General features: G+C 41.0%; 1 protein-coding gene across 1 annotated transcript in view; it reads left to right on the top strand.

Annotated features, from left to right (window-relative positions):
• Positions 1-6,258: 6,258 nt before the first annotated feature.
• Positions 6,259-23,924, top strand: part of foxo1a (forkhead box O1 a) — a 40,330-nt gene continuing 22,664 nt past the window's right edge. The window contains exon 1 of the mRNA XM_083696364.1: positions 6,259-6,976. Coding sequence (XP_083552490.1) covers positions 6,389-6,976 — 588 coding nt within the window. The 5' untranslated portion in view covers positions 6,259-6,388. The remainder of the gene's footprint in view (positions 6,977-23,924) is intronic.

Below are 23,924 nucleotides of genomic sequence, written 5' to 3'. Positions count from 1 at the left end.
TTCCACAGACATATGTTTGCAATGAAACTTATGTAAGCCCTTTTATGAGGGTACCCTAATGAATAAACAATAGATGAACATGATACCTCCGAAACATGATAGCTCCAAACATAAAATGATCTGATCTCATTGTCCTCAGGGTCATCTGGAGCCATTCAGCTGCATGATACATTATTTGCTAATGCGTAAACATTCTGAATTTCACTGTCTTTAGCTGTCTAACCAATCATTTTGTAGAAACAAATACAGTAGATTTTTTCAGTAAAGTCAGTGGGACTGTTGACTTCAGATGAAGCTGGTGGGGTTCAGTGGAAGCTGATTAATGTATGTTTATTGTACTGTAATAGTATCAGACACAGGGACAGGAATCACTCTAGATGTCATCAGCAATTAGTCTTTCAAAAAAGTAATTGTTGCTGTTCACAGGGGTACAAGGCGGTTCTATTCAGAATGACTATGACGGGCAAATGAGGGTCATAAGTCTCATGTTCACATGTGGTTCATAAAAGTAAACAACATCTGCATCTTCACCATGGCAGTGTCAAATGGCTGGCCACTAAACACACAGCCAGTACCACCTAAAGGCCGGCAGTAATAGGGAGAGAAGAGGGTAATAATAGGTGAGGGCGGAAACCCAAACAAGACATTAAATACCATATTTGAATCAGGGTCAATCTCTGACTTGTTTTATTCACTCTGAGTTATCTGTCATGCACTTTGCTGCCATGCCATATGGCCTACTCAATGCTCATGCAGATCACCAGTGCAGGTGCCCGTAAGCTCTGCATTCATTGATTTGTGATGCCTTGACGGTCAGTGATTTGAGGGACAGGCTAGATATCGCTCCAGCTGAGAGATCGATGCTGGCCTGAATGACGGAATGTGGAGCCATAATGATGAGAAGAATCTGTTGAAACTATCTAGATCTTCACGATACATTCACAACACAAGCATTCAAACTGTCAGAGGTAACACTCATAACTGAAACAATAAGATATATTAGGTCAACTAGCGTTTTAATTCGGAAGAAACAAATGGACATTTTCTGAAAATTATTGATTATTATGGCTTACCAATAGCGTGAAAGAATGTGCCTGAACACCCGTCGGTTTCTTAACTTTGAGTAAAACTGCGGTAGGGAAGTTTGTTATTACTTACCGTACATTATTGCATCCTGACGAATGAAAGTCGGGAGAAAAAAGTCGGGAGAATTAAAATCCCACACACACAAATCCAGACACTTACGTTTTGTCAAACACGTGATGCCAGCGTGCAAGCATTAATTAGTTATCGTTCAGCTTCAGCCTTTAGAGTAATAGGTTTATCCACCTTAACTGGAGAGTCTTTATAAGTGTCATCTCTTGGTGTCATTTTCTCGTTTAAGTGTATGCAGTTGTTACCTGCTTTGGAATAGTGGTGCGTAAAAGTAGGCTATGCGTATTGGTCGGTATCTAGCCGGATAGCGGATAGCATCCTCCTCAGTACAGTCCTACATGTATGATCAGATGGAGTCGGACACTTTGTCGTGTATCGAAATAAAAATGACCCAAGCGACAGTTTGTAATAAAGTCCTTCGTTCACTCAAGCTGATTGTTCTTCTGGTGGTTGTCTTCTTTGGCGGGCATGAAGCTTACCAAATGTACCACTTTAACTACTGGAGGGGGATACTACGGAAGCGAGCTAAGGGAGTTAGCGAGCTAACTTCAGCTCAAACTCGATAGAACTCCCTTTACTTGCTATTACATTTCTTTGCAAAAGAAATTTGGCAGGCTTGATGTCCGCTAAAGAGTAGAACCACCCGACAAACAATCAGAGAAGTCAGAGAAGATTTTATTACAAACTGTGGCTTGTGCACATGAAAGTCTCCAACTCTATCTATTCATAGGACTGAATGGAGGAGGATGCTGTCGGGCTGAATGGAGGAGGATGCTGTCCTGACTATGGACTTGGACGGGATGAAGCTACTTTACTGGCTTGCTTCAGTCAGTCCAACTATTGTTCGTAGACATACTTTTTATTAGGTGGGTTTGCTTCAGCAAGTCCAACTATTGTTCTTGGACATACTTATTATTATTCCAACTATTGTTCTTGGACATACTTATTATTATTCCAGCTATTGTTCTTAAACATACTTATTATTATTCCAGCTATTATTCCAATCTAATTCTTCCAACTGCTACTCCTCCTACAACTTTTAAGCTATTCACACCAACATTCTGTGAGCTCCTTTGTTACTGCAACTGTCATGGAACTTTCAGGACTCTTAAATAAAAACAACAGGAGAACTGCAGAACACATTCTTAGAATGATTACAGAACAATGTTTTGCTACCAATTCAACCCCACTGAAATCACTCTCAACCACGAAACCAACTAACTCTACCACTCAACCAACCAACCGTCTACCCACTCCACTGAACTATTCCAGACGCACCCTATCTATCTATCTATCTATCTATCTATCTATCTATCTATCTATCTATCTATCTATCTATCTATCTATCTACTGATTAATCTATAGCTCCCCTCTCCCATCTGTCCATCTATCCATTCATCTATCCAGTCAACCAACCTAACCAAGCTATCTAACTTTCTTTCAACTACCTAGAAAATCTCCATCAACCCTGATAAAAGCTTTCTGAAACCTATTAAACCTTTTAAACTATTACACTTTTTGTATCTCCAAAAGCTCTCATCCAGTTAACCAACACACTCTACCACTCTCTACCACTCAACCAACTCTCTACTCACTCCACTGAAGTAACCCATGCTCATCCTATCTACCTATCTAACATTCTATCCATCCGACCAACCAACCAAACCATCTCTAACTTCATCTTCTACCATAATTAGACTATCTCACTTTCTTTCAACTATCCAGCAAATCTATCTATCTATTGAAACATCTTTAAACTGTTTCCACTACCAAAATCAGACTTTGCAGAGCCACTAAGTTCCTTCTGGAACTTATTTTTCTAGTTATTGTTATTATTATTATTATTATTATTATTATTATTATTATTATTATTATTATTATTCAAATTATTCCACCTGCTACTTCTACTACAACTTTTAAGTTATTCACTCCAATCTAACTTTAAAACGTGCAGAGAGCTCTAACTCACGTTGCTCCGACATTTGGTTCTGATACCTATTAAACTTTTTAAACTATACAAACTTGAATGTGCACTTTTTAAAATGGAATTCTATGGGGGCATCAAACTATACAATTTTAGAACCACTGCCACTCCTACACTTTTTAAGCTATTCACACCATTTTAACTGTAAAATGTGGCAAAAGCTCAAATCAATCTATATATATATATATATATATATATATATACATAATGTATCTATATATACAGTGCATTCAGAAAGTATTCAGACCCTTTCACTTTTTCCACATTTTGTTATGTTACAGCCTTATTCTAAAATGGATTAAATAAAAAATGTTCCTCATCAATCCACACACAATACCTCATAATGACAGAGCGAAAACAGGTTTTTAGAAATGTATGCTAATTTATTAAAAATAAAAAAGATCACATTTACATAAGTATTCAGACCCTTTGCTATGACACTCAAAATTGAGCTCAGGTGCATCCTGTTTCCATTAATCATCTTTGAGATGTTTCAAGGCTTCATTGGAGTCCATCTGTGGTAAATTCAATTGGTTGGACATGATTTGGAATGGCACACACCAGTCTATATAAGGTCCCACAGTTGACGGTGCATGTCAGAGCAAAAACCAGGCCATGAGATCGAAGGAATTGTCCGTAGACCTCCGAGACAGGATTATGTTGAGGCACAGATCTGGGGAAGGGTACAAAAAAGGTCCTCAAGCACACAGTAGCCTCCATCATTCTTAAATGGAAGAAGTTTGGAACCACCAAGACTCTTCCTAGAGCTGGCCTCCCTGCCAAACTGAGCAATAGGGGGAGAAGGGCCAACGTCAGGGAGGTGACCAAGAACCCAATGTTCACTCTGACAGAGCTCCAGAGTTCCTCTGTGGAGATGGGAGAACCTTCCAGAAGGACAACCATCTCTGCAGCACTCCATCAATCAGGCCTTTATGGTAGAGTGGCCAGACAGAAGCCATTCCTCAGTAAAAAGCACATGACAGCCCGCTTGGAGGTGCCAAAAGGCACCTAAAGGACTCTCAGACCATGAGAAACAAGATTCTCTGGTCTGATGAAACCAAGATTGAACACTTTGGCCTGAATGCCAAACGTCACGTCTGGAGGAAACCAGGCACTGCTCATCACCTGGCCAATACTATCCCTACAGTGAAGCATGGTGATGGCAGCATCATGCTGTGGGGATGTTTTTCAGCAGCAGGGACTAGGAGACTAGTCAGGATCGAGGGAAAGATGAACGGAGCAGAGTACAGAGAGATCCTTGATGAAAACCTGCTCCAGAGCACTCAAGACCTCAGACTGGGGCGAAGGTTCACCTTCCAACAGGACAATGACCCTAAGCATACAGCCAAGACAATGCAGGAGTGGCTTCGGGACAAATCTCTGAATGTCCTTGAGTGGCCCAGCCAGAGCCCGGACTTGAACCCGATCGAACATCTCTGGAGAGACCTGAAAATATCTGTGCACTGATGCTCCCCATCCAACCTGACAGAGCTTGAGAGGATCTGCAGAGAAGAATGGGAGAAATTCCCCAAATGTGTGCCAAGCTTGTAGTGTCATACCCAAGAAGACTTGAGGCTGTAATCGTTGCCAAAGGTACTTCAACAAAGTACTGAGTTTTTTTATTTATTTATAAATTAGAAAACATTTCAAAAAACCTGTTTTGGCTTTGTCATTATAGGGTATTGTGTGTAGATTGATGAGGGGAAAAAAATAGTCAATTTTAGAATAATAATATATATATATACCCAGTAACCAAACCATCTTTAACTTTATCTGCTACCACAATAAGACTATCTCACTTTCTTTAAACTACCCAGCAAATCTATCGTCCTTACCATCTTTAAATCTTTTATACTACCAAAATAAGACTTTGCAAGGCCACGAAGTTTCTTCTGTAATTTATTTTTCAAATTGAATCTGTGATCAATGTGCACACCTCTCTTGATCAGGGAAGACATTAGAATTCCGAACACGCAGTGGGAAAGGCGCACAAAAACCTGCGGTAGGGTGGACGAAAACTATCCGATTGACAGTACCACAAAATTACCAGAAGATGTCAGCATAGTCCACGGGCGTCGCTCTGCTGTGTTCTGGCTCAACCTCAGCGCAGATCACGAAATGGCCTGGCTAACACAATTGTTTAAAATAATGATCATCCAATAACTAGATCACTAGAGTTAGACTAGTTAGATTTCTCGTACTCCTCTCCTACGTCATCATAAAAATACATACAAATCACTATTATCTTATTGAGTGATGTATACTAGGCTACATGAACGCTCAATATAAATGATCCAATGACCTGTAGAATATAATGTAATGCCTAGGTAGGCCCCTATTCATCACACATTATTTATTTGGGCCGTTAATTGCCATCAAAGATGTATCTCTTGAGGTTTGTATGCATGGCTCCGATTGATCACCAGACCTAATCCTGGTTGATTTATTTTTTTAGTATTTGCATTTGTCCCTTAATATATAAAACAGTATACTTCTTTGTGTTCATATTTTAATAGGATAATACCTTACTCATTAATTGGTTATTACGCACGGTCCATCATCAGCAATCATGCTTTCAAGAGGACAATCGACTAGGCTGTTGTCCCACTATGAAACCTTGCAATAACAACACGACTAATAGAAAATCCCCACTCCCCGTTTTGTAAGATCATCTTTTCACAGTAGGTTATATTGGAAAAAAGGTGAGCGCTCTTATAAAACAACCCGATTAAATTTCCGTATTAGGTAGACAAAGCGTTCTCGACTTTTTTTCAGAGAAAGTCATGTTTACCAGGTGTAAAAAAGAGGAAAGACACAGAGAACATAGCTGTTTAGCTTTTAATTGGCTGTCATTGGCGGTTTCTTGTTGTCACTCAAATGTGGGAGGTATCAGCTGACAAATGATAGTTCCAGTAACACTACTCTGCTGTACAACGACGTTCACAAGGCTGCAAAAGCAAAAGCGACAGACAGAGAGCGGACGGAATATCATTGCGTGTTGTAATAGTTCAACAAGCTGTTTTATATCTTTTACAAAGAATTCGAGATAACCTGCTTTTCATCGTGGACTCAGATCTGTTGTCTTCGTCTTTATTTGTGATATTATCAATGTAATTGTGTATGACGAAACGATTTTTTCAACTGGTCCATCTCTTTAATTTAGTTTGACTGCTTCAAATGACCGTTGTGTATGAGTAACTTTTCTGTGACACATTCTATGTGACATTTGGCTCCGTTATTGCTAGTATAATGGCCGAAGCAGCCCATCAACAACTAGCGGAGATCGACCCGGATTTCGAGCCACTCTCACGGCCCCGTTCATGCACTTGGCCCCTGCCTCGGCCGGAATTCATCAATCCCGGTGACTCCAACACATCCTCTCCGGGCCCGTCTGTGAAACAGGAGCCCACAAACAATTCTGACTTCATTAGCAATCTTAGTTTGTTAGAAGAGACTGAAGATTACCCCGAGCAGAAGCCCATCATCTTGTGTAATGATTTCCAGTGTCAGGAGAACTGTATCCATCAGCAAACCCCGCAACATCAGCAGCAGCACCCGAGCCCTCAACTCCCACAGCAGCAACAGGTGCCTCTGCTATCCTCCCCGGTCGGGTCAACATCATCAGTCGCGGCGGCTGCTGCTGCCGCTGCCCAACGGAAAAGTAGCTCATCACGACGTAATGCCTGGGGAAATATGTCATATGCTGATCTTATAACCAAAGCTATCGAGAGTACCCCAGAGAAGCGTCTCACATTGTCACAGATTTACGACTGGATGGTGAAGAGTGTTCCTTATTTCAAAGACAAGGGAGACAGCAATAGCTCTGCTGGTTGGAAGGTAAGTGGTTCCTGCCATTACATTAGATTCAAGTTGTCATTTGAGTATGCGTGTGTCTGTGTCTGTGTGTGTCTCTCTCTCTCTCTCTCTCTCTCTGTGTGTGTGTGTGTGTGTGTGTGTGTGTGTGTGTGTGTGTGTGTGTGTGTGTGTGTGTGTGTGTGTGTGTGTTTGGCCTATGGACCGTTAAATGCCCAACATCTGAGATGCTTTTCTTTGCATCAGTGCAATAATGATAACACACCCATTGATATTAGCCTATATAGAGGATAGGTGATAATGAATAGATAGTTTGACAATGAGAGATATACTTTATGCAAAAATGCTTAAGCTATCTATGGATTCATCACTTTATAATCTAATGTAACACTGCCACATGACATATCTGAAAAGGACAGTGATTTAGTCTTGGAGCCCTAAAACATTGGTTCCTCACTGAAACCAGCCACCACATGGTAATTCAGTGAAGTCCACTGACCAATTGCTTGCATTACCTTAAAGAGTCATCTGACTTTTCCTGAGGTATGTGTTTAATACAGAGGAGGCTGAGGTAGGAATCGGAGGACAGGCTCATTGTAATGAATGGAATGGAATGAGGAATGGTATCAACATGTCTGCTTCCACAAGTTTGTCTATTTTGGTTTCCCTTGAGTTGTGTTTTTGTGTTTCCATGTGATAAGGTCATATATTATTATCATAAAGACCTTTAGGACCCTGCCCTTTGATGTTTGATGTTGCAAATGTAATCAAATCAATTAATCAGTTATTATTTTCCATAAATGCCTGCTTTGGCCAAAAGCAGTTTTTGGCTTGGGGTTCTCTGTAAAGAAACTATTTCTGAGAAACCAAAACCATTCATGAACCATGGAAAATGTCCAGTACAATTACACAAGAGGGGACCTCAAGTTACCAATGTGGTGCTGAAGGCGCCCTTATAAGTCATTGTAATATTCAAAGGAGTAAAAACAACACAAATGTTTCAGTCATGTCTGCCAAAATGTTAGCTAGCATCCCAGTCAACACTTGCTGTGGCGAAACAATTTGAGCCTTTAGTCAGATTGGGAAGGATTTGTTCCTCTGCATTCCTCTGTTACAGGGTGTTTGGTGCTGCCTCTCAAAGTTGAGGCGATAGTTTGCGGCATTTTAGAAGAGGCAGACGAATGGTGCTTCCCTTGACAGAGAAAGGTTTTGTATTTCAGTCATGTGCTGTGATGACACACTCTCCTGTTTAACAGTAAGGACAGCCCCCTGCTCTCTATTTTTCACTGAAGAAACTGACTGCTGTTATAGAAATCATATCTGTAGAAATCTGTGTAAGGCTTGATTTTACCGGGATGTATTTAGTGTTGGGAAAATAACTTCTAACTTTTAGTTAAATAAGAGCACACAAAAAATACATATATGTAATTCTACATTTATGGCAATGTTATGTATTTCAGAGGTGAGAAACATTAACCTGTAGCATTATGTAAGGATAGTTGTAATGAGTGTTGAAAATAGCTTACAGATACAACACCATCATCTCAACTTTGACCTTTCGATCCTCTCTCAGATAATAGATCATTTTTTAATCACATGGTGATTCATTGTGAGGGAATAAACAACTAGAGCTTTGTTGCTTAGAAGATTTTACATCTTTATGATATTGGTCAGATGTCAAATAGAGAGAGGATGCATATAATCAAGACCACTCAAAGTGCCCTCTGGTGACCATAAAGATTTACTGAACTGATGATCACTCAAAGTGACAAAGTGGTTAGTGGTTTAGTGTCAGGAATACAGGTTGCATAGGCAGATCTGGGCATTTGTCTTTATCAACATCTCTCTATTGTTTAATTTGCCATCAGTGGGCATCAGTAGTAGTTCTGTGAGTGGCGGTCCAGAATGCTGTGGCAGGGGCACTCAGCCACCACATCAGCATTATGCCAATGGCATGTTGGGGTGTTCGGATGTTGGGGGGTTGGGATGTTGGGGTGTTGGGGCGTGGGCTGAGCATTTCTATGGAAAAGCAAAATGTCATTCACCACTCCTAGCAGGGTTATTCATAGATCTCCTCCAGCTAAACTGTGATGCTTCTGCCTGGCAGTATCTCTTTAGTGCATGGAGACCTGGGAAAGGGCTGGAGAGGGGTTGGGGTTTTGGGGAGGAATTTGATTTTGTTCAATTTGTTTGATTTGAGGTCCATGTTTCCTCTGAAAACCTGAAGAAATAAACAAACCTAGACCCCCCAAACACTAGTTGCTATGCATTGTGAACTCACTGTTGAGTGTATTCACTTTTGAAATAGAGGCTGTGTATTTGTTTGCTGGACAATTAATTTAAAATATTAAACTTAATATTAATTAATTATACTTTTTAATTGAAGCAACATAATGTATAACCACATTCAAATACAGTCCAGACAAAAGGTGCAGTGTGATTAATCTTTCACCTAATCGTACAAATATTTTTTTATGTAGATATTTTTTAGATTTCACGATTTGAGGGGTTAATTTACCTGATGTAACTGCAAGTCGATTTAAAATCAATTGACTAAATAGATTTTATTAAGAAAACGTGGTGCCAAACCTACTAAAAAATGTATGTCTTTCCTCTCTGACTGAGAGAATGGGATAACCTAGATTCTAGGATAAGGTTGGCCCTGAATTTCATAGACTAAAGAAAAGTGTCTGCTGAATGAAACCTCACTTCAAAGAATCCCAACTTTACAACACATGTTTGAATGGATTGGGCTTATCCTAAAGCTATGTTATTAGGCATGTGACTCCAACCTCAAAGAAAGGACTTACTGTGGGGACAGATCACTACACTTGGAATCCAAGACGAGAATTCAGCAATTTTTGGATTCAAGTACTTGTTAGTGATTCCATATTCCTTGTTACATGTCAATTAATACATTTCCGCGTGGATGTGACATGAGGCCTATGATTAATAATAATGATCCTGTGATTAAGCTATTTTGGATGGTAGGTTAGGTTGTCAGTCCTCCTCGTGTCTTTTTCTAGCGGGGTGTGAGGGGAGTCATGACAGTCTCGCTTTAGGAGCCCACACTCCTCTCAGCCCGTCGATGGAAGTGAAGAGCAAGGACAGTCATGCAGAGGGGATGGGCTCACCTTGGAGGGCAGGACATGGTCCTGGAAGAAACAGCATGGAGGAGATCACTATGTATTGTACATTTCTGCTTGTTGTCTCCTGTATAGCCTCACTCAGGCTATGTATAGAAGTATAGAAGTTGAGAGTATTTAGAGTAAACACAATTTAAGGCCCACACATGACACTCCACATTATTCTGTGACGATATACATATAGGTAGGTATGCTGTAAGACCCTCACATACTGTTTGTCCTGAATTTGTCTTGTCTCTGTAAAACTCTACTACATGTACGTCACTTTAGTGCAAATATTTGATTAAACAAGTGGATACAGATTGCTCAGGTGGTCTTTGATATCCTGGATCAATTTTCTTGCACACTCTCCTGGTATGCTGTGCTCCTCTTCCCTGACATACCTCGGCCCACACTGGCAAACAGTCCTGTAGCTCTCAAAACAAATATCCCTGGAAGAGAGATCAGACAAACATGCGCTGTTTGAGCAGCTCGTACAGTAAGTGACTTGCAGGTCATTACTACCTGAAGGAACTTGTTGACTCTAATTCCACAACATACTACAGTAAAACATAGGTAGTTTCACTTGCCAGTAAGAGGCACAGATACTGTATCACTAGTTTCACACAGTTTTACAATGTAACTATTCTTGTGGAAAGAATGGCAATTTCCTTTACGGCACTTACTCATTTGTAGTTATTATATAATACATGTAATTCTGCTTACTAACATAGTTATAGAGTACAGTAACTACATTTTATAAGAGTAACTTACTGTGCGCTACAAACCTTTCTGTGACACTTGATTTACTTTTTGAACAACAAACTCCATTTAGGGAAGACATACCAATTCTATATTTTTAGTACAAGAATATTTTTTACATAGGCCTACTTGTCAACCACCCTGGTAAAGGAGGAGTCTCGTGAATAAGTCATCCACTTAAGTTGTGCATTTTTGTATAATTCTAGGGGAGACCAGGGGGGAATTGTAAAATATTTTTCAGTTAACTTTATTACTCCGAGACCACTCAACCTAGATCAGTAATTTTTTGATATCAGTAACATTCATCTGTCAACTAATGATTCATAAATGTGTAAGTCTCTAAAGAGGACATGTGGATCACAGTATTGATTTTAACCCAAAAAGTCTGAGCAGCGGGCAGGAGCAATTGTAACAGTAGGCAGGGGCAAATATAACATTAAAAACCATATAAACCCACTGAACTCCAAACAAAATGCGGAAGACAAAATAGACAAACAGTAATGCTCTGTTAACACCTTTAAACAATTTAAATATTTTTATAATGTTAATTTCACTTAAAGCAATACAGTTTCATATGTGCTCAGTTCAAAAACACTTTCTCTTGTGTTCCAGCACTATATTGCACAGAGTACTAATTAAACAATTTGCCTCCACTGTCATCTACTGTAAAACACTGGGAAATTCAACATGCATCATCTGTCCACCATGCATCAGCTTCACATGTGAACACATTGACGGTACAAAAAAAGTTTGTTGAAGTGTACTTTGATTGGACTGGGTAACGCGATAACAGCCTGGTAATTGGCCAAAATTGCATGCCCTGCGGCCTGGGGTGGTCCAGTGGTCTAGCGCCATGGCCTACAGTGTACACGTATGCCCATGTTGGCATGGGATCGAATCCGGCCCATGCACTGCTGACATGCCCTCCTCTTCTTACTTTCCTGTCTCTCTCCACTGTCCAATAAAGAAACAAATATAAGAGTGGGACTGCCCCACTCAAAAAAATAACCTTAAAAAAATGCACAGTGATGGCAACTCCCATCTGCGCAGGACATTCCCAACACTGTGTTACAATTGCCCCCAATCCTAGCAGCCATGACATACCTTACTGTATGTGCTAGCTAGCTGGCAACAATTCTGACACATGTCAATCATGTTCATTTGTAGTCAGTAGAACAGTAATCATGGTGATACAAGTTAGGATTCACAGACATTAAACCTTAAAACAGCAGAAGAAAAGTACTGTAGATCAAAAACTTTACATTTGCATTTACAAGAACGACTTTTCTCAATAAAACCTGCAGATGGTAAGATATCTGACAAAAAATGTTCATGCAGGGAGTAAACCTAACTGTGCATGTACTGAGTAAGTTTCATCTCACAAACTTGTTTCTGATTGGAGAAAAGCAGGGTGTTACAATTGACCCCAGTCTACCCAAACTATGTGACTAGTGGGATGGACAGTATTCAACCTTTCTACCCTAATTAATTCAGTCTAAATGGCCCTCCCTTACCATTTTCTGTCCCATGCACTTCTCCGTTGCTAGTTTGTACCTCTGCACAGAGAGCCACACTGGGACGTTAATATGACTCTGCACAGACCTCTCTCACACAGCAACGCCCTGAGAAAACCATCTGCAGTTTCCAGAGAGAGGGAGAGAGAGAGAGAAAGAGAGAGAGAGAGCCCCTCTCAGTCATCTCCAAGTTCAGATTGGGTGACACTTATTAAGAGTTTCATAACGAAACATTTACTGGAATCAGGGAGCCACAGGCCAAAGTCTGGTGCCACTGGTTAGTCAGTGCAACTGTGAGGCACTGTGAAGGAGATGTGGGACGCTGGTCTCCTGTGCACATAACCTGGGCCTCATAATTAAAGCCCTGCTGTTGTTGGCAGACTCACAGACAGAGTGGCAGACAGAGACAGACGGAGGGTACATTCCAACACAGGCCTCTATATCTTTTTCATTGCGACATGTTTTTTTTTTTCTCCCTCTTCCTTCTCTCCAATGGTTTTGATCTAGTATCTCCTTACATTTCCCTTTTCCTTCCTCCCCTTTCATATCACTCAGTGCTTTTCAATGTGTTTGATGTGCTGGTGATGGAATCACTATTCCTTGAACGCCAGTGGAAGCTGTCTTAAAAAGCAGTGTGTGTGTGTGTGTGTGTGTGTGTGTGTGTCTCTCTCTCTTAGTTGCCAATGCTGTGCTGTCCTTACTTCAGAAACAAAAGAACGTTTCTATTTGTTATAACATATTACAAAACTGGGCTTAGGTTTGTCCTTCCCATTTAGTGAGATAGGATAGAAGTACAGGTAGTCATTCACATGTTTATGATTGCACAATATTGAAAAGGCATTAGACCAGATAATTTCACAACCCACTGTTTCCCACTTCTGCCTTCCCCTGACGTCCACACTTGTTTACCTTTCAGCCCAGCTATGAATGAAGGGAGGCAGGGGCTAATAGTCTCTCTCTCACTCTCTCTCTCTCTCTCTCTCTCTCTCTCTCTCTCTCTCCCTCTCTCTCTCTCTCTTTGGTGGGAACAGGGAAATAATTCATATTGGGAGAAAAAGCAGATCAATACAGAGTGTTTGACGATAAGAGGAGATGGAAAGAAAAAGTTATTTCTATATCCTCTTCCCTAAGTAAGTATTGACAGTCGATTCCACAGACAAGTTTCTGGGTCACTGTCCCACACTAGACCTTTGAAAGCATGTCCAGAATGCCATTGGAGAGAGCCAACAGCTGGTGGTGGGGGTGGGGGGGTGGGCTGCATACCTCCTAGGTCCCTGTGTCTGCCGTCCTGCACCTGTGTGTATGTGTTTGTGTGCATGTGGGTGTGGGTGTTTCTCTGTTGGTGGGGTAACAGTCCTGTGCTCCCAGTTGAACAGGACCAGGGGAGGCTGGTGGCCGGAGGACACTGTTTGATACCATTCCTCATTCCATACCATGTGTTATAATGTCCGTCCTCCAATTTCTACCTCCACCAACCTCCCCTGAACAGGACACTCCTGCATTCCCTGAATCCTGATATGTCAATGTGCTGGCTGGCCAGGGCCCAAGGGACAGAACATCACATCCTCATGATTCAGTTTAGCAGAAGATGGATTGCGAGAGCAACGGGGAGGTATGACAGCTACCACTCACTGAGCTGTGATTTGGATTGCAGAGCCACACGACACCATGGTACACAGCGATAAATGCAACAGCATGCGGTGGGTGTGTGTGCTGCACTGTTGTGCATCATAACTGTCTTACAGAAGTATGTACTATTGAGCTCAAGAGTGAATCATGTTGCAATGCAGTCCATTGAATCCACACCTATTTTCATTTGACTTAGTGAGAGTGGGAGTGGATAGAGAGAATAAGACACACATGAACAAGTCCTCTGGTTTTTCCATTTCCTTTTCTTTGTGTAGTTCAAGAAATAGAAAGCAGACATGCAGGCCATTGAAAGGTAGGTCATGTACTGAACAGTGACTCAGAGTGAGTCAGAATGTTGTTTTGTATTTGTGAATACAGGCTTGGTCATAGTGGCCAGGGACCATTGAGAGGCTCTACTGTCATTGGTGGACTTGGCAAAGACAGGGGCTTGGACCTGGGTTTGTTTTGGGAAAGCTGCTCTGCCTCCCATCACATTTTTTAAACAAATACGTAGTATTTTGATGAGCACTTTGCCTCCCATTGAGAGAGCCCATTGAAATCCATTCTGAGGAGTGTCCCCATGACATTATCTACTACCACTGTGTGTGTGTGTGTGTGTGTGTGTGTGTGTGTGTGTGTGTGTGTGTGTGTGTGTGTGTGTGTGTGTGTGTGCAGGCGCATGCATAGTAGGCTGAGGTCCCCAAAACTGCAGGCATTACCAGTCCCACATTGTTGTGCAACTCCTACCCTAAAGCGATTATGCACGGTGCCTGTCAGACTGGCTGAGCATTATGACACACTCACACATGCATTCAGTCCTGTATCACATACATATACACTCACACAAAAGCTCACTTGACTGACAGGGCTGCAAATTAAAATGTACAATTTACAATTTAAGGGGTGAGGCGATTTATAGTTCTTCTTTCTTGCAGAACTAATGGTGTGTGTGTGTGTGTGCGTGTGTGTGTGTGTGTGTGTGTGTGTGCGTGCGTGCGTGCGTGCGTGCGTGCGTGTGTCTGTGGTTGAGTGGGGAACTTGTGAAGGAGCCTTCTTCTTTTTGTTTGGTTCTTTTTGTTTTGTTCATTTTTTGGCATGCACTCTGGGAATTCCTTTCATGTCATTCAAGAATCTGTCTGCTTTGATACCTTTCTTTCCTTTTCTCTCGTCTTCCTCATTTCTGGGAGTGGGGAGAGCCAGGGTAAGTGGAGGTCATCATGCTGTGTGGAGTCCCTGCACTGACCCCTGGGCTATCTGTTTACTCCAGGTCTGCTCCCCACGGAGAGGCTCTGATTCCCTGGATGCGGCAGAGCCAGTCAGGCAAATTAAACATGTGCCCACATGTGGACTCATTTTTCTCTCAATGAATCATTCATGTTGTTGAGTTCCAAACCCTGCCAAGGTGGAACGTGTTGCAGAACAAAAAGCGCACTTCCTTAATGTTATTCATCTTTACGTTCATGCTAGCCAAAGTCGACAGCTACAGACTTTTTGTGCGCCATCGAAGCACGGCCACTCACCGTCAAAGGCAGTTTGTATCAACCTGGGTCCCTGCAGCCCACCACTAAACACTGTATTCTGTGTCTATGCTAGTTAGCCTTAGCCACCACAGCTTTCTTTTTTTTAAACTGTACATATTTCTGATAGTTTACCTTTCCAGGGGGTGGGGGGTTTCCTGTGTTGTGACTACTAGAATTCAAACTTTATTTCTGCTTTTTGTCCTTAGTAGTTAACCACAGTGGCTAAATGGTAGTCATCCAAGTCTGAGTGAAACCGCTGATATACTGAGCCTTAAAGACGAATGGACTACTTTCCTACGTTCTCTCCTTATTTTGGACATCCTGTACCTTATATATCACCGGTTACATGAAGGGACCTATTGTACATCTGATCTGGCAACAGGTGTAATTATCTCTCAGCTTATGATTTTTTATCCCTTTCCTCCCTCTTGAGATGTAGGTGATGCAAATTCAACACAGCACTCACAGGAAGTGGGCTCTTTGAAGGCCACATGTGGTACGTGGCACCACACTAATGATGTCATCAAGAGCGGAAGTAGCATAGAATCTGACGCCAAGAGGTGGCCTCTTCCTTTTCCATTGTTTCCCCTACTTTTTTTATCTTCCTCCTTCGCTCCACTACCTGCTACTACATTTCTTGCTCATTTGCATGTTGTTACATTGTCATTGACTGTCCTCCTAGAGGGCATGCACTTGTATACTGTTTAGAGAAGGGTTCATATCCATGGTCAATAGAACAGATAATTAACACAATACATCCCTCAAAACTAAATATTCTAATTAGTAGAATAATGATGACAAAGCATACCTATTCCTGAATACCTATGAACATACATTAGAAAGCAGCTGGACAGAAATAAAGTAGAGACAGATAGACAGGAGAAGTAATTTGAATAAATCGCCGGCTGCCCTGCAGTAGTATGAGCGATGCCCTGACCTGCATCAGAGCTCAGGGCCAGCTGGGTCATGGGAAGTCTGGCAGTGCCCTGACTGAGACAGTGTGCCTGGATCTAGGTGCCCTTACTGGGAGAGAAGAGCCTGGCATCGTGACCCCTTGGCCCTCTGCTGTTCTCTGCTGTCTGCAGCTCTGTTGTCTGAGGCCCGAGGCAGCATGACCAACTTAATGACCTGAGGTCTCTCATTTGGAGTTAGATTTTTTCTGCAAGCTGGCCGCCATTTAATTTGGACACCTAATGTTTGTAAAAATTATATTGCAATGGAACTGTTTTTCCTTCAGTTGATTTGCATGTAGGAGTGAGATTGTACTGATTGATGATTGATTGATTCATTTCCGTTCCAAAACCTTTAGACAACTTGCATGACTAGATTCCCACCCACACACACAACCCCTCCCCCCCCCCCCTGCTGTCTTCCACGGCTGTCTGTTTAAGCACAGGGACAGTTTCATATCCACCCCCTTTGCGCTACCACTGTGGGAGTACACTATATCACATTTCACCTTTTCTGCCTTATTTGGCAGCCCTCCTTCATGGAAACTAATTCATGTTCATGGCAACCCTACTTAAAATGTTTTCTTAAAGCCCCAGACATTCGTCTGGTTTTGTTGTAATCTTCTCTTCACAACGTATACATAGATAATAATGATTTGCATAGGATAGTGTTAGTAGTTATGAGACTTTGTTCACAATAAATGTAAATGTACAAATACACTCTGTTAGCAATTTTATCCTTATAATTAACCCTGTGTAGCATTGGCTTGACTGGTAGCTAATCTGAAGAACCAGAACAAGCACCTACCCTCCTATTAGGTCCCAGGGCCCTGCCAGCAAAAAGCCCCAGGACAAACCCCCGTTAGCCAGGCAGCACTGGGGAAGCTAACACACTACTCTATATATCTCCTCTTCCTGTTCCAGGCCTGTGGCCCTGGCCCCACCTCACCCCACACACACACACTCAGCAGAGGCTCACACACTGCACCTTTATCCAGCTAGTGCCAGCGCAGCATAGCATAGCCACTCTGCTGATCACAGGCAAAAATATCCCCACACCACAGACACTGCTCTGTGCATTCACAGGGTCACATTGTGTTGCACAGAGCACTCCATGCACTTGAATTACCATGGTGAGCCAGCACACTTGGTTCACATGTATGCCAAGATGTGTGATGTGTTACTTTTTTCTATGACAAGAAATCTTTCTCGCTACCTTGTATGTGTTGCATGAAGTATTCTGTGAGACCAGACTGACCCTCATGAAAAAAGCCTAGCTTTAGAGAGAGAGTCTTGATGACATATTTATATAGCAAAACTCAGTAGCTACCTTCATGGAAGTGGATTTTAAAGAATGTTCCAAAAGCTGCAGTTCTAGGATGTAGAGCTTGAGTCTTGATTGTAGGGATACTGAACAAAGCCCTGGGAGAGGGCCTCTTTTCCCTTTTCCTCTTGTTTTGCCCAGTCAGACTCCAGAGTTTTGATTGGGAAATGGTAGCTCTTGAACCCACTCACTCTTCAGATAGTCCTCTGCCTTTGCCCTAGCAGGGCAAAGGTTTTTTGCATAGAGACCAGGGGCATTAGTGGGATCAGTATCAGCACTAGCCAGCACTTCCTATGCGTATACAATGGAGGAGGAAGTCTTCTAATAGCCCTTCACTTGGTTGCTCCACTAGTCTCCTCAATCCAACAAGGGGGTCCTGAAGTGTTGGAGATTGTGTAAGAACACACACACACACACACACACACACACACACACACACACACACACCTTATTGTGAACATGTACAGTACATCTATGTGTTTGCATACGCAGCACACAAATATACATAGACAAATCAATGCTGATGTTACTCTGCTAAACTGACCTGTTTTGGGAGACTGTCTGGGTTGTATACTGGCAGTTATGTGTAAACAATTTTTAAAGATTACTGCACCCACACTGCACCTATGTATTGAGAAGCTATTTTCAAAGAGCTTGTGTGCGGAGGTGAGTGCAAAAGAGGCGGACACGCCTTATTTAAATAACGTGTGCATCTCACTCATATTGTTTTACATTGAACTGTGACTTGGAAGGTGGGAAATCCAAGTCAGAAAACGTTGTCTCAAATGAAATAACGCAATTGCTAGACTTAGCAATTGAAAACAAAGACTTACGTGGGATTAAAGTGGGAAAATGATTGTGTCATCAAAAGAGAAAATCTGGCAAAGAATCACCAACTCAATAAGTGTCTCTTATCAAAAACAAATAAAAAAAGGTTGCTGATTTAAAATGAAGATGATAGACAATTAATACGATCCCATGGCATCGGTGGGGGACCGGAGGCGAGTGAAGCCCTGAACGAATGCGAGGAAAAGGCTTTACAATTTGTGAACCAAGTGGCCAGCTGCAGTATGGGTCTGGAGGGGTCACTCAAAATTCATATAGATGATAGGTAAGAGCCATCTATAATATGTTTGTTATTTTAATTTAACATCATATGGTTTGGAATGTTATACCCTTCAGTTGATTATAGGCTTAATATGTTGTTTTGTTTTTAAGATTCATTCTGTTACCCCACATAAGTCTAAGATATTTTCTAATTTCTCTGCCTCATGAGGAGCAAGGATAATAAACGTTAACAAAAGTAGACAGTATAGGTAGACCTACCAAATACTTTTTTTAATCTGATATTGATTTAGTTTATGAATTAGTAAGTGATTAAAACTGGTCATTCTGTAACTAAATCAGTAATCCCTCAGACACATTCTTAGGATCCTTCCCACACTGGTTGCAGACAATAAAGAATGTTCTCATTTTGCAGAGGATATCTCTGAGGCAAACTAGAAGCAGATTGGCTGTCTCTGTGTGTGTCTGCATATGATATAGGCCAACTTGTATTTTATGTTTTCAAAATCATTTTCTTGCTGCCAAAATCTGCAGCTATTTTCTTTTGGTGTAATGATAAAAATACACTGAAAACCACAAATGTCATTGATTTAAATAGAGTTTCAAAGGCAGATTTAAGAAGAAGAAGATTAAAGAATGACATTCAAATCCATAAATCATGCATTTCTGTAGGGGACACATTTAGTCATTCTGTTACCCTCATTCTGTTACCAGGTGTAAATCCATACTTACTTTAGCTCAATCAAAACATATATATATATTTTTTTTTTTGGGGGGGGGGGGGGTAGGGTTGCAATGGAAAGAGGATGAAATCCTGCATATTGTGTCTTTAAAGTAAATGTGTTTTCAGATGGAATTGTTAAAAGTAGTCATTGTGCATAGTGTTGTATAGTTTGTTAAACGTTGCTATCGAGAGTTTTTCTTTGGTATACGTTTGAAAGTGAAAAGTCGAGGCCCAGGGCCATTCTGTTACTGTGGAATTGCCCATACAGAACCATACTCAGAATCTTTTGCAGACGATGTAAAAAGGAGAGCTTGGCAAGAAGGTCAAGGCCACTTCAGTCTTCAGTGCTCCTCCTAAGCATGTGTGGAACTCTGTTGTGTTTCTTACCTAACTAGTTGAATTTGACTTCATACTGTGTATATTTTCACTCGCAGATACTGTATACTGTTGTTTTTTGTGTAGTCTGTCGTTTTTCAATCGACCAACAATACTCTGTTGTCTTTATTTCTGAAATACAAGAGGGTGTGCAATATCGTGGATATCGAAACGGCTGTGATGCAGTCAAAGCCACAAGGCGCAGCCAAGCGCCGTCAACCATCACATCCGTTCCGAAATTGTAGATATAGCACACCCATGAGTGTATTATTGCTTTTATACAACAGGTTTACACTGACAGCAACAATTCTGACGTAAAGCAATAGTGCTAGAGTTTTTTTTTTCATGATATATTTTATTGGTCAATCAAACTATTACTGTAGTTAGGGACGCAGATTCGTGGATAGTTCTGGAACGCATGAAATATCACCGTAGTTAGGGATGCAGGCTGGTCGATAGTTCTGGAACGCATGGTTTTAGGATTGCCATGGCAACCTTGTAAACAAATCTCCTAGCTGGTCTATAAAAGCTAACTAGCCAGTTCGGTTTTTGAGCAGTGTAGCAGCATAAGGATGTCAAAAACATGATACATGATCCATTATTGTCAGAATCCTTCCATTGGTCTAGCAACGTTTTAATTATTGAAAAAAATAAAAAAGCTTTTTAAAAAAGCTACAATATCCTGAGGAATGTTTATCGTGTACGTATACATTTTGCAAGTGAAAGTGATGAAGTAGCAGTGCTGATATTGTGGATATCAGAACGGCTGGAGTGCTTCTCAGCCAATCACAATGCTTGATTTAATCAACCCGTTGTATAATTACGCGTCTATTCCTTGTTATTATTGCTTCACATAATTGTGTTCTTGTTTGCGCGTTATTGCGTTAGTGCGTTATTGGCACTTCTATTTGTGTCCTGGTCAGGTGAACTTGTGGCTTGTATTACAGTGGTTGGCAACGAGAAAGTGCAGGGGGTATTCTAACACTGTGTTTTAAGAATGCTTTTCACAGTAAATTTGTGTTTGTTTTTGTAAATTAAATGTAACTGAGTATAACAAAATAATTCAGTAGATTATCAAACAGCAAGTTAGAAAATGATTAGTTAGGCAGATGTATCGGTTATTTCTAAATTTTGACCCCCATAAATATCGATATATATCGATATAGAAAATAATCTGCAGATTATCGGACCCCCATAAATCGGCATCAGTATCGGACCCAAAAATCCAGTATCAGTTGGGCTCTATTTAGGATGGCTGTGTAAATAACCAGATCAACATGTGCCTTTGGATATCTGCAGCGTATAGAGAGCTGCGCGTAAAGAATGGCCACACGTCGTTCTGCTGGCAGACATGAGACAAACTTGTTCCATCATTGCTAAAATGTATTGTCTCTCCCACAGCGCTGTAGCATTTTCGCTTGGTGAAAGAATAATAGAGCAATGTTATATCACTGTTTCCTAATAAATAGATTTCCTCTTACCCTATTGAAAAAGCATTTTGACAACATAAACATAATTCTTTTGATCAATGCCTTTCACAAAATAATTTGGTTGTCTTCATGGTAATTTACTGTGCTGTAACAAATTTGTTCAAATATGCAACAAATGAAGTGCTAATATATAACAACGCCTTGTGGGCACAGCAGTGGCACTGCTCTGATCTTAAAGGTTAGCAACACACTATAAACTTCTATTTGATGGGGGTGTTACCTTTTTCCAAAGCAGTTTGTATGGAGCGGGCAGAGAACTCGCCTGGATGATGTCAGATTGAATGTCATCAAAAGGACATATCTCAATTTTGAAGGATTTTGACTTTGTGTCTAAATATCAATTTTTGGAACAAAATTGCTGATTTCAGACCAAAATTGTTATATAATGATATACTTATACTTAAAACATCTGTTTTCAGCTTAACTCGATGGGACTGGAGGGGGTCTTAAATATTTGAATTTATGTTAACATTCACATTTTTGGGAATTTTTCTTCCTGGAAGTCACAGAAAGCTGGTCTCACTCACATAATCCAAAATTGGATTCAGGAGCTCCAAACAGAGGGCTCTGTCTCTAGGCCTCCCTGCTCCCTATCCCTCTCCCAAATTGAATTATTGGAAGTTGACATCAGTTAGCGACAAAGGGACTCTTTTGTGATGACCATTTTCAGCAGCACGAGTGTGTGATCAGCTGTGTCCAGTAGTGTACGTGCATTATGCTCTGAGGGAGAGATGGAAGAGGGGTGGGTAGAAAAGGAAGGGGGAGGGATAGAGGACAAGAGAGGGGAGGGTGGAGAAAGGCACCTATATCTCTGGGGTTTGTCATATCCCAGGGGCTGATTCTCCTGCTTTTTAACCCCTTTACTGACAGCGAACCAAGAGTGACTAAGAGCCAGTTCGCTCTTTAACCATCATCGATGTAACTATTTTCCATCTTCTTGTGACGTGCATGTCACTTTGGCGCTAATTCCTTGGCAACACGTTGTGATGTACAGAGGCCTAATGACATTTGTCATTTCCTGCTCTCTGGGCTCTTTTAATGAAACGAGTGTTGTAACTAAAAGACGTCCATGGATTCCCATCCACCTCTTTTTCCAAGTCCTTTTATGAATATGGCTGTATTTACTTGGATAAGTAGGGCAGCCAGTAGGCATTTAACTGGGAAAGTCCACTGTTGGTAATGATAACATACCAAACAACAAAGAAATTAGATCAGCGGCCATCAAATGGCCAATGTGAATTTTTATGTTTTTTTAAGACATGTAAAGAGGTGTTAATCTGGAATTTGTACATCAATATTTTGACTTAAATTAATTATATATAGCCATTGATTATTGAAGAATGTAACTTATAAATGCCTAATTAGCTTAGTTCAACTGGCTTACCCCATCAGAATCCAACATATAAGCTTGTTTTTATCTATTGTTTGTAAGCAATGTAATTGTAAAAAAAAAAACGGTATAGCTTTATGGTTAAAAGTATAATTTCAATCTTATGGATGGTCCTCTATTATTTCTATCATATGTATGCAATAGCTCATTTGTTTTATTGCACTGTATCAATAAAACATAGATTTAGAAAGAATTACAACTGTTACCTTTGAAACAATGGCTTTTAATGGAAGGTTCAGAAAAAGCACACTCTTGCTCTATGCAAACTACCTTCTTCAGGGTTTCAACATTTTAATGTACAGTATGTGGTATATCCAGTGAATGTGTATATTATACAAGTATACCCGATGTGGGGGGGGGGGGGGGGGGGGTTGTGGGAGCGAGAGACAACTGAGATTAATTTGTGGATAATTTCTTTATAAACAAGCTGAATGTTAGTGCCAACATTCTGTAAACAAATTAAAACAAATCCACAGACCGATCCGCAAATGCAGATTCAACAGTTCTAATGCTAAAGCATTGTATTGAAATTAATGGATACCTACACAAAGCAATGTGTAGGTGTGCACACAATGTGTGTGTTTTTTGTGCTGGGAAAGAAATCACAATTTCCTTATTTAGATGAAGCAAATGGTAAAATCTGAACTGAATCGCCCTGGTTCACTATAATATAGACAAAGGTGCAGTGAATAACAGTCCAAACTCCACCACAGTATTTGTATGGTTCTCTTGTGAACAGCCACAGACAATGTTGATATGTCAGGGAATGCTCAAATATGTTTTATTCTCAATTTATGAAAGGCGTGATTACGTAATTGTTTCGTTTTTTGGGTTAATTTCCAAATAGGATGCGGCCCTTATGGTTATTTGAGAAGACGGTCACATGTGTTGGCAAGCCAGAGGTTGCAAGTTCGAGACTCGGTCAGAGCAACTCGAATTGCGGGGCTACTGTCAACAACTTGATGGCTGTTTCACCTATGGCCTGTTGGAGATGATCTTAGAGCGCTAGAGGCTCGTCAAGCCTGTGTCAGTGAAGGGTGTGGAGGAGGGGGGTGGGAAAATTTGGGGAGATTGAACACCAGACAGGCAGTAGCATTCTGGATG

Source organism: Argentina silus (assembly GCF_951799395.1).
Source record: "Argentina silus genome assembly, chromosome: X".
NCBI classification, from domain to species: Eukaryota; Metazoa; Chordata; class Actinopteri; order Argentiniformes; family Argentinidae; genus Argentina; species Argentina silus.
Note: the sequence above shows the minus strand (reverse complement) of the source record. Positions and strands in the feature narration are given on the sequence as shown.